The sequence below is a fragment of the Patella vulgata genome, chromosome 6 (assembly GCF_932274485.2).
Source record: "Patella vulgata chromosome 6, xgPatVulg1.2, whole genome shotgun sequence".
Taxonomy (NCBI): Eukaryota; Metazoa; Mollusca; class Gastropoda; family Patellidae; genus Patella; species Patella vulgata.
The window spans coordinates 65,445,161-65,457,692 of record NC_065884.2 but is presented as its reverse complement, the minus strand read 5'-3'; the positions used below and the strand labels follow the sequence as shown (position 1 = coordinate 65,457,692).

Here is a 12,532-nt window from a genome sequence, read left to right as displayed (position 1 = left end):
TATTACCGGTTAGCTCTTGCCAGATATCTTGGAATGTTTCTTTAAGAAAAGTTTATTTTTCTTTAGGAGTTAACAATCATCATTATGTCTTCAAACAAAAGATCAATCATAATCATTATCTAAAATCATCGTCCACAATCATTACATCTACAAACATAAGATCAATCATAATCATTGTCTATAATAATTGTCAATAATCATTATCTATGATCATTGTCTATAATCATTATCTATAATAATTGTTCACAATCATTACATCTTCGAACATAAGATCAATCATATTCATTGTCTATCATTGTCTATAATCATCGTCCACAATCATTACGTCTACAAACATAAGAGCAAACATTGTCTATAATCATTGTCTTCAAACATGAGATCAATCATAATCATTATCTGCAAACATAAAAGGAAGAGCGTATATATATATATGTAATTTCTGTATTTTTTCCAAAATATCACTAGAAATTGATTTAGTGCAGTGATTCTCAACCAGTGTGCTGTGAGATCTTCCTAAGTGTGCCGCAGAATTTTGAACGGCACACTAAGAAAATGTGAAAAACCACATGATCCCAATTGAGTATTCATTGGTGTCTACTTATAAGTTCATAGCTGTGTTTTTCTTTATTTATTTTGAGTCATTCTATGTGTCTATGACTAGTCTCTTTCTACGGATGTATGGGATGTATGTTGTCTGACTTTCCATGTTTTTATTTCAAATATTTTTCATATATATTTAGCCAGGTATGCCGCTATTTTTTCATGTGTTTCAAGGTGTGCCATTGGCAAAAAAAGGTTGAGAACCACTGATTTAGCAGAATAGTTTGTGTGGAGTGGATTTTAAACACCATCTCTCTCTCTTAAAATGTTTAAGTTTGACCCCTTATTTTAAAGTGCAATTGATTGCTCAAATTATTATATCTACAGAAAACGATGATTGCGAAAGAGGTGTTAAATTACGACCATCGAAGCCAGTCCCAATCAGTCAATTTCATTGTTTTTGTGACTCACGAGAATATGTACCTGTCACCAACCTGATCCTAGCTTCTCATTATTTGCTCACTTTAAGTAGAAATGAACAATTTAAACACAAATTCTGACGTAACATAATTTAGATTGTCAATAGAGTACATGCAACATCATCTCTAACTGTCAAATAATGGTTTCACACAGTATGGCAACTAACTATTTCTGATAAATCCCTTGGGTTATTAAGATTGAATCGTTCGTATGCCGTATCATTAAATGTGGTAATTTTAATCTATTCATAGATCAAGCTGTTAAGATTTGAAGATACAAGGTTGTCATGACAAGGAGTAGGGTTGCCTGCTTTCCTTCCAATGTTAAAGAAATGAAATGGGGTTTAACGTCCTACTGTTCTGCTCCGACTGGCCTAATGAAGACGGGTATATGCCATACAGTGTGCTATGAGAGAAATTTTGCCCAGGCAGCAGCACTATGGCTTACTCTTATATCGAATTACAACTACCAAGGGATCTTTTATGTGCATGCCAATGTATACACAGGACCTTGGTTTTATATACCATCCGAATGACTAGACAGCTGTCCGTGTCAGGCCTTCCATCCTGCATGTACTCCACTGTCAAGAGGAAACCACATCGGAAAATCCTGATGTACTTTCTCAGCAGGGATCAAACACGTGACTTCCAGGCTAGCGAGCCAGCGTCTCACCCACTTTAAAGATGCATTATGTAAGAGCTAAATCTTGTTGGTTTTCTCGGGGTCCTCAGGTTTCCTTCCATTACTCAAGACCCCTACGTGCAAGCGAATTATTGAAATATGATTCCACCATATGTTAGTCCCAAAACTACATAGTTGTATCATAAGGTCTGTAATTGAATCAACTGGTGGTGTGGTTTCAATTCCAAAAGGTTTTCTCTGGGTCCTCCGGTTTCCTCCCTCTGTTAAAGACCCCTACGCACAAGCGAATTATTGAAATAAAATTAAACCATATGTTAGTCCGGAAATGACCTAGTTTGTGTCAAGTGGACGTTAAACCCCATTTCTCTCTTTCTCATTATGTGCGAACTCGAACTTTTTGCGTTTCAGTTCAGATGACTTCTGCTCCTTTTTTTTCTATATTTGAACAAATGACATGCTATGTATTTCACAATCTTCAGGCAAATTTCCTGTATTAATTTCTATTGTGACAGCATTGAAACACCTAGAGTGAGCAAAGATTGAATCATTTCACGGAATTACTTTTAGAAATATAGCTACAAGGGGGGTAACTACTCCCACTTCTGCTTATTGTGCGTGTCTAATTAATCCCTTCTTTAAATGTCATCTGCTTACTCATCACTACTCCCATTTATTTTTTTTTCCCGTTTATTATCTTTCAGACTTTTTGTTAGTTACCTCCGAGGCAGTGAAATTTGTCTTTGATTCATCTTACGGAAGGTTGTCTTTCGTGTGCCAGTTGATAACGTTTGATTTAAGAGATGAATAAAGCATGGACTAAAGTTATATTGGAGTTCAGAACAAAAATTATGCTTGCTTTGTCCATTAATTTAAATAAAAGATGAGACTGGTCTTTGAAGATTTTTTAATTTAAATGGCAAATGTGAAAGTTCTGAAGTTTTTGTAACTTTGATTAAAGTACAAGATTATTTGATATATTTTTGTAGCTTGTTGCAATAAGCAGACGGCAAAATTTAAATGGTAAAATCATTATTGTTGTCGTTTGATTTGTAACGATCAAGTAGCGAGGTACCCCATAGATCTTAAAGGCTTAATACCACTCTTGTTGTAACTGAATAATATGTCCCAATCTTTATTCTGGTCAACAAATTGTACTATTTTAGACTATTTCAATTAATTGATGATACAAATTTCATCTTAACACACCTTATTTAAAAATTTTGAAAAATTCAACATAATGGTTCGAAACGTCTAACGTAAACCTTTTCAAATGAAACTTTGATTTAAAAATATTTTCGAACCCTCTGGACAAGTAAAATAGGATGTAATGGATAATTTACACAACAGGTAGGACACTTAAACATCTAGTACTTAGATAGGGATATTATTTATTTTCTGGAGCTTTCAAGCCAGCAAGAGTGTTATTGTCCCTTTAATGAGCTTTAATGAAAATCAAACTTACTTCAGCAGTGGTTTCTCAACCACAAATGATGTGAGGTGAAATACTGTTTAACGTCCTTCTGTTCTGCTCCGAACTGGGCTAATGAAGACGGCATACGCCGAGAAAGTTTATCAGGATTTTCTAACGTGGTTTCCCCTTGTCAGTGGTGCAGAACAAGGACAGCTTTCTAGCGGTTCAGATGGGATGAAAAATAGGGGGCTGTGTATACATTGGCATGCACGTAAAAGATCCCTTGACAGTTGGAATTCGATATAAGAGTAGGCCAAAGTGCCGCTGTCCGGGCAAAATTTCCATCATAGCACACTGTATGGCATATGCCCGTCTTCATTAGCCCAGTTTGGAGCAGAACAGTAGGACGTTAAACCCCATTTCATTTCATATTACACTAAAGATAATAATAAATCATAGTAGAAAAATCCCCGGTAACAAACTTGACAAGACTGTGTGGATATAAAAAGAATTTATCCAGGACGCGTTTCGGGCGTTCGCCCTTTATCAACTGGTTACAAAAATGATCCCGTTACCGGGTATATATAGACAATAGAATTATTGCGCATACGCATAACTCAACCGTGAAATATCCTGACTGCTGTCCAAACTCGTAGGTTTTCTCTGGGTTCTCCGGTTTCCACCCACTGCTAAAGATCCCTACGCGCTAGCAAATTATTGAAATTAAAAATTGAACCATGTGTTAGGTGTTGGTCCCAAAATGACCTAGTTTGTGTCGAGTGGACTTAAACCCCATTTCTCTCTCTCTCTCTCTCTCTCTCATCCTGACTGTTTATGCAAGTAGGGATTAAGCCCCATCTCTCTCTCTCTTCGCCTGTCCAACCTCGTGGGTTTTCTCCGGGTCCTCCGGTTTCCTCCCACTGCTAAAGACCCCTATGCGCAAGCGAATTATTGAAATAAAATTAAAACCATGTTAGTCCTGAAATGACCTAGTTTGTGTCGAGTGGACGTTAAACCCCATTTCTCTCTCTCTCTCTCTCTCTCTCTATCTCTCTCTCTCTCTCTCTCTCTATGCGGGAATGATGGATCATGAAGTCTGAAATACATCAAGTATTTAAAGATGGGTTCCCAGAAAAGTATTTATCGGGTGGTTATTTCCAATAAAAGTATGGTCATTTTGGTATATATGGAAAGTAGAGATATCCAATCTTACTAGAAAATTACTGGATTCCCCGAAAAACACTCATGAAGCGTATACAGGACAAAAATGTAAGGGTTCCCCTAATCAACAGCCCGACGATTAGGAATTTCTGCACGCGTGATGTCAAAGGTCACACGCGAACATTGAGCAATTGATGTACAAGTTGATAAACTTTATGAAGAGTTAGACATACAACAGTTTCTGAGATAAAAATGATGGAAAAAGACGCGGGTAGTGGATAATCCGAGAATTTAATTAGGATTCGATATTTGTAATAAATAGTAAGCGATTAAAGACAACATCGTCTTATGTATGTAATGAATTCTCCTCTGACTTCCAAGAGAGGTAAGTCACATGACGTAAACGTGACCTGGTTTGATCAAAGTTTTATAGCAGGACATTCCCTCGCAATTACAATGTTTGAGAAGGATTTGAAGCAAAATTATGACAAATTAATTAGAATATGTTTTTAGTCCATATATGCCATTAAATCACCCAGTTTGTACGCGGGAACCCATCTTTAAAACCACAGAAATTAAAATAATCCTTCAATCTGATTCCCATCATACATCCATTTCCAACAATGATTGTCTGGTGACGGCTGCCATTTTTTTTTTGTTGGTTATCGTCCAACTAATTTGTGTTTGCAATCTTTTCGTTGACACCCTAGACAGATATGTCAGATGGAAAAGAGAGCATTCATTTCCTGATAAGATTAGATATACAATAAGTTGTCTTTTCTTCATCCTCGTCTGTTATTAGTTTGTCATTACGCTTCAATTGGATGCCCTTTAACGCAAATCTGTGCTAATATGGCAGATTTTTGCTGTCGAGGCCGTCTGCCATTTTTATTTATTAGACTTAATTTTCTGTGAGGTGATGGCATCTTAAATGGTCAACAAGTTCTTCTGGCTATTCATGTATTGTTGGCACGATTGTTTGTTTGTGGATTTATTCTTTGTTAGGTCTGATTGGCGGTGATCCGTTGTTGTCGCAGGCAGATCGAGTGGAGGTGAACAACCACTTGACGAGAGTAAAAAAGTCCTAGTCATTCAAGACTATCTCTCGTGGTAAATCTTTATTGCTTGTCCTTTTGTAGCGGAGGGAGGAAAATTAAGAAGCAGCTACCCAAAGCGTGGGATGTTATTTTCGATGTACCTTGAATTCCTGAAGCGTTTCTTACGCATATTAACAGATTATTAATCATCGCTATGGTTACTAATAATGTCTCATTTTGTATAGAGCAGAAATAGTTTATGGCATGTTTTATTACGCTTTTCAAGTTTGAACAAAGTCATTAACTTAATTTATTAGTCGTAAATTGCCCAGATCGTACCAGTGCGTCCTAGTTCCACAAGCTCATATTGTGAGTTATTCGAGTTTGAACGATCCCGGTCACATTATATATACAACCGGAACCATGTTCGGTCCAGAGGTATTTTTGACCTCTACATCATCTGAGAAGACAACAGGAGGGAGAGAGGGAGAGAAAAATGGGGTTTATGGCCACTCGACACAAACTAGGTCATTTCGAGACTACCACATGGTTAAATTTTATTTCAATAATTTGCTTAGGGGACCTTACAAGGACAGCTGTCTAGTCATTCGGATGGGATAAAAAACTGAGGTCCCATGTAGGCTACACATTGGTGTGCATGTAAAAGATCCCTTCACAGTTGGAATTTGATATAAGAGTAGGCTGTAGTGCCGCTGTCCGGGCAAAATTCTCATCATTAGCCCAGTTCGGAGGAGAACAGTAGGACGTTAAACGATATATCATTTCACTTCATTTCATGGTGCCTTGTATATATGGATATTGATTCATGTTATAAATGATAGAAGCCCTTTGTTCACTTTCTGTCCTTGATTTAGACTGGCACAATAGGTTGTTTTTTGTTTTATTCAAGTTCACCAGTGGTTCGATGATAATATATATCATGTAATTAGCACTGTTACATCGTTGAATTGAAGCGAAAATAGAGTATAATAAATGTCAAAGTGATAAACAAGAGATTAGATTAACACATAATGGTATATGGTCGCTTGTGGGTTCTTCACTTATTACCACCTTAATTATTAATATCGTTATTCTTTTATATCTATTGGACTTTTCACATTATTGCATTTAAAGTGACGCTGGCTTAAAACCAAATTGACAATTCCTGCCATAACTGATTACAAAACTAGTGATTGAAAATTGTATTTGCTAATTAAAGCTTTTTATGACTTAAGCCAAACCAATTGGATACTATTCTTGTTGATATATATTCCAGAGGGACAATAACACTCTTGCTGGCTTGACAGCTCCAGAAAATAAAAAATAGCCTTATTCTAAGTACCAGATGTGTTAGTGTCCTACCTGTTGTGTAAATTATCCATTAAATCCTATTTTACTTTCAAGATATCTTTTATGAGCACGGCAATGTATACACGGGACCTTGGTTTTTTGTCCCATCCGAACGCCTATGCATTGTCCCTTGCCAGATTCTCGGTCCAGCATCACTGACAAAGGGGATAACCATGCCGGAAAATCCTGATGAACTTTGTCTAGCATACTACAATATTAACAAGGACTATCACACGCCATATTGTTTTGACTCGTTGAAGAAATGTCTTCAATCATTGTCACTACATGTAACACCCATTTTCCATTTTATTGCGGGGATTGGGTCGCTCAAGCGTGTTGTATCATAAGGCCTGTCATTGAGTAAACTGACGCAGTTTCGATTACCCGGTTGTACGTGAAAGGGAGTAGGGTCACCTGTCCAACCTCGTGGGTTTTCTCTGGCCCCCCCCCCCCCTACTGCTAAAGACCCCTACGTGCAAGCAAATTTTTGAAATAAAATGGAACCATAAGTTAGTCCCAAAATGACCTGGTTTGTGTCAAGTAGGGGTTAAGCCCCATCTCTCTCTCTCTTTCTCTCTCTCTCGGTTGTAGACTACACTTTATTTAATTCTTATACACCTTTAATGTAGTGAGCATTGTAGGATAATCGAGGAAAAATGTCTTCAACGAGTCAAAACAATATGGCTCATGATATACTTTGTCAATATTGTAGTATGCTAGACAAGATAATATAAGAAATTTGAATCCCTTCATGGGAAAGCGAGGCTAAGTCTTGAATATACCAGTGCCCTGGTTACCACAATGCACATATCTTGTCAAAACTACAAACAATGATAACTTGGCTAAGAATGAAGTAATTTGAATGAAATTTTCAATATTTTCATTTTACATTATATATTTTTGAGCTATTATAGCAAGAATGGTCAGTTCTTTATCTAAATCTTACATGATGCATCTTTAACCTACCTCTATAACGTTCTTATTATACTGTATACTATAATAATGTGTGGTGTATACTTCTATTGATAAGAGAAAATGATAATTAAAAACAAAAAAGGCGGTAATTGAGCAGCTAGTGACGTGATTGTCTATCACACCTCTATTCGCTCATCATTCACAAATCCAAAATACAGATTTCTATTAATGTATTATGATAGATCACTAGAATCTATTGTCTCGTGGAGCTGGATATATTTTAAATTAGACATTGGTTACTCTTAATTAATGGACGTTTTTCACAATATAACAAGTGGTCTGACCTATCAGTTATTGTTACATAATTGTGATATTGGTGTTGTTTCAAATGCAACTGTTTTATGATATTTGTATTGGTGTTGTTGGACCCGCAAGATATTCTCAAACTGTTTGACCTATCAGTTATATTTTTGAAACTCTTTTATGATATTTGTGTTGGTGTTGTACGAAATGCAAGCTGTTCTCAATGACCTAACAGTTAATTTTTGAAACTGTTTTATGATATTTGTATTGGTGGTGTCCGAAATGCAAGCCGTTCTCAGTTATATTTTTGGAACTGTTTTATGATATTTGTATTTATGGTGGTGTTTGAAGCGCAAGGTGTTCTCAAACTGTAATCATGGGAGTAGGCTGTTCTACAGAAAGAGTGGATCTTTCGGAATTTACCAATAACTCTGAGAGTTTACTATCAATGGTTGTAAGTTGCCTTTGACTTTGCTTTTTATTTGGATAATATTTTTGAAATTGTTTTATAATTGTGGTGTTTTTGGAAGGTGTTCTCAAACTGTATAAATAATAATAATTTGTATTTGAAAAAGCACTTCACATTAAAAAAAATTAACTTTTAAGCTTTAAGAATTTTACCTTTAGAATTATTAAAGATTGTAAAAGAGAGAGAGAGAGAGAGAGAGAGAGAGAGGGTTAAATCAACTCATATGGGTCAATTTTATTTCAATAGTTCGCTTGCGCGTAGGGGTCTTTAGCAGTGGGGGGGAAACCGGAGGACCCGGAGAAAACCCACGAGGTTGGAGATTGTAAAAGAAAGTAATAATTAAACCGGCTGTACACACAAATTTCTCTAAATGTGAAAAAAACAACTGATTACTGAAAACAGGAAATGTATTTCTGATGTATTATTAATCTTATTAAAACACAGATCTATATTTCGTTTTTTTTTATACCTTCAATGGCTTACACTACATGAAGATCTGACAAGTTGTAGCGATCGGTCGCGTCAGAGGTCATATGAGCGGCTTTTGACCCTATGACGTCAGACATTTGATTAACCAATCAGCATTCTAATAAATTACCCACAGTTCCGTGCAAAACATGTCTAAAGCTTGCTGTAACAGACCTTTTCATTGGCTAATCCCTATCACCACCCAGAACACGTCATGATAAACTCTTTCAGATCCTAGAGTAGTAAAGACAAGTAAAACAAAATTTTGAACTATAAAAAACGAAACGAAATAGGATCTGTGTTTTAATCAGATTGATGCATTATGTAAGATTTATATAAAGAGCTGGCCGTTCTTGCTATAATAGTTCAAAAATAGATTTTTGAACTGATCTTTCAAATTATTTAAAATTGTAAAAGAAAGTAATAACTAAAACAAAGTTCTTGAAAAATATTTTGAAAAAAAATAGGTATAAAGCTAGTGTTTAAAAAGGAGTTCAAATTGTCAATTTTGCTGTTTTCCGTATTTTAAGGTGGCTTCTGCAGATAAAACATTGATTTCGGTTCCCAGATATAATAAATTGTATGGAAAATGCTCTTTACCAGTTCATGGTGCATATTTATGGAATGAGTTTCCTCAACAGATGCACACGCCAATTCTATTTTTAAGTTTTAAGACAACACTAAAGACACATCTGTTTACCAAATATCTGTGCAAGAACAAATAGTTGACCTCACTGTGAAGTTCTTAGAAATGACCAACAGACATAATTTAGCGCTATATAAGACAATTTATTATTATTATTAGAGCGGCTGTCCCGGCAAAATTACCCTCATAGCACACTGCATGGTGTAGGCCCTTCTTCATTACCCCAGGCAGTGCAGCAAAGTAGGACGTTAAAACCACATTTCATTTGATTTGAACATCACAAGTCTATTGTGATAATTACGTAGATAAAATAATTGATTACTCTTTTGTTCACCTGATCGTTTATCCTATTCTGTCATGTTGAATCATATTTGTTCTTAAATATTTTATGTTTTCATTATCGCTGAACGTGTCGAATATAATGTGGAATATAAAGTCGTATGAATCACTTTATTACTTCAATATTAGGTAAATAATTAAGCAGTATTATTCAAGATGAGATAAAGAGCTGACAGTTCTAGCCATAATAGTTTAAAAATAGATCATGAAAAAGGTATATATTGAGTTAAGTAATTTGACTGAAAGTTACGGGGTTGGATGGCCGAATGGTTAGCATAAGGTCTGTCATTGAGTCAACTGGCGTGGTTTCGATTCCCCGGTTGGATGTGACAAGGAGAAGGGTCGCCTGTCAGTCCTCATGGGTTTTCTCTGGGCCCTACGGTTTCATCCCACTTCTAGAGACCCCTACGTGCAAGCGAATTATGGAAATAAAATTGTATCATATGTTAGTCCGTTAAACCCCATTTCTCTCTCTCTCTCTCTCTCTCTCTCAGAAAGTTACTCAGGATTTTCTGGTGTGGTTTACACTGTGGTGCTGGACGCAGGATGCTTTTCCTGATAATTCTTGACATAGAATCGCAAAGTGATTACAGCCTTGAGCATGTCGGCAACCAATATGAAATGAAGCCATTTCATCCTGAATGTCAAAGAAGTGGAAAATAGTTCTATTATAGTATTAGATGTCCCTTCAGTCAATAAACAAGTCAAGCATCTCAACAGGCGGTCATTGTCCATCTTTATGTACTGTAAGCTGATCAATGTCTCATCATTTTGTCTAATTAAATTATATCTCTAACGAAATGAAATATTGACACACCATGTCTTATACCCAGTGGGAGACCCTGCATTACAGGAATTGATCTACCTTCATATAGCCTCACTGCTTTCTTTGAGCCCCAGTAGCAAGGAATCAGTCTACCTTCATAGATCCTCACCAGCAAGGGATCAATCTACCTTCATAGATCCTCAACAGCAAGGGATCAATCTACCTTCATAGATCCTCACCAGTAATTGATTAATCCACCTTCATAGATCCTCACCAGCAATTGATCAATCTACCTTCATAGATCCTCACCAGCAATTGATCAATCTACCTTCATAGATCCTCACCACCAATAGATCAATCTACCTTCATAGATCCTCACTAGCAAGGGATCAATCTACCTTCATAGAGCCTCACTAGTAAGGGATCAATCTACCTTCATAGAGCCTCACTAGCAAGGGATCAATCTACCTTCATAGATTCTCACCGGCAAGGGATCAATCTACCTTTATAGAGCCTCACTACTTTCTTTGAGCCATAATAGCAAGGGATCAATCTACCATCATAGATTCTCACCAGCAATTGATTATTCTACCTTCATAGATCCTCACTAGCAAGGGATCAATCTACCTTCATAGAGCCTCACTAGCAAGGAATCAATAAAATCAGTGCCATCTGATGGCCAAGAGAGTTGATTATGGACATATTAATAGTTTTATATAACATTTGCGGCCATAAAGAAAGACCTGCAATAGGCAGATTTAACTCTTGCATAGTGGATCTTTAAGATACAATTGATCTCTTTGACGTTTAGGCTTGAATGTTAAAATGCGTAGAATCTTCAACAACTTTAATTCTGGCTTGTGTTTATTTTACTTGATGTAAACATTAATCTCTGAAATGATTATTAACGTTGTTATATTTTCACTTTGATCGATATTTATTTCAGAGAGAATATCTCAGACTCGAGTTGACAAAGCATTCTCAGACTTAAGTCAAGAATTTACTCAAAATTTTTCGCCTGGTTTTAAATTAAATATAGCCCTTTATAAAACTTTTGTTGTTTTAATGTATCAAATACATCAATAAGAAACTATGTTCAAAGTTTTGTGTTTCTGGATCAAAGATATTTCTCATAAACAGTGATTGAAAGTTGAGTAAATTCTTAACTCTAAGTCTGAGAATGCTTTGCGAATTCGGGGCCAAATCTCGTGGGTTTCGTCTTGTCAATAAGAAGACCAGAAAATGTCTGCCTTGATAACATAAATTATTATTTCAAAGGTGGTTTGAGACGAAAACCGAGGACCTGTGTATACATTGTCGTGCACATGAAAAATACCGTGGCAGTTGGAATTTCATTAGCCCAGTCGGAACAGAACAGTAGGATGTTTAAATCCCATTTCATTTCAATTTTATTTTTTTATTTTCCAGGTGAGCGAAGAATGTAATAACTTGCGGGTTCATTTAGCAGAAGCGCAGACCGAACGAGAGGCAGCCAAAGAGGAAGTTGCCGTTTTACAAAACCGTGTTGATAGTTTGGAAAATTTAGTTCGGGTAAGTCCTGTCCCATGCTAAATTGCTTTGTTGGAAGACAAGTGTCACCTTGAAAATTGGTTTCCTAAGATATTTTCCATCCAATTTTAAGCAGGGGGTTGGGTGGCCCAATGGTTCAACACATGTGGTTTAGATCGTAAGGTCTGTCATTGAGTCAAGTGGCGTGGTTTTGATTTCCAGCTTGTACATGACAAGGAGTAGGACCGTCTGACCAACCTTGTGGGTTTTCTCCGCATCCTCTGGTTCCCTCCCATTGCTAAAGAACCCTACACAAAACCGAGTCATTGAAATAAAATGAATCAAGTCACATGACAAACATGGCTAGGTGAAATAATATTTTACAGCTTGGGGTAGTTTTCATTCGATTAAAATGTTCGATAGCGATTTGAAAGATAACTCTTGATACATAAATTAGTTTGAATTCAAATATATATTCAAATCACACAGTTTGTAT

General features: G+C 36.3%; 1 protein-coding gene across 1 annotated transcript in view; it reads left to right on the top strand.

The window, feature by feature from the left end:
• Positions 1 to 12,532, top strand: part of LOC126823322 (peripheral-type benzodiazepine receptor-associated protein 1) — a 220,852-nt gene that overhangs the window by 183,268 nt on the left and 25,052 nt on the right. The window contains exon 9 of the mRNA XM_050552083.2: positions 11,956 to 12,078. Within this exon, the coding sequence (XP_050408040.2) occupies positions 11,956 to 12,078 (123 nt within the window). The remainder of the gene's footprint in view (positions 1 to 11,955; positions 12,079 to 12,532) is intronic.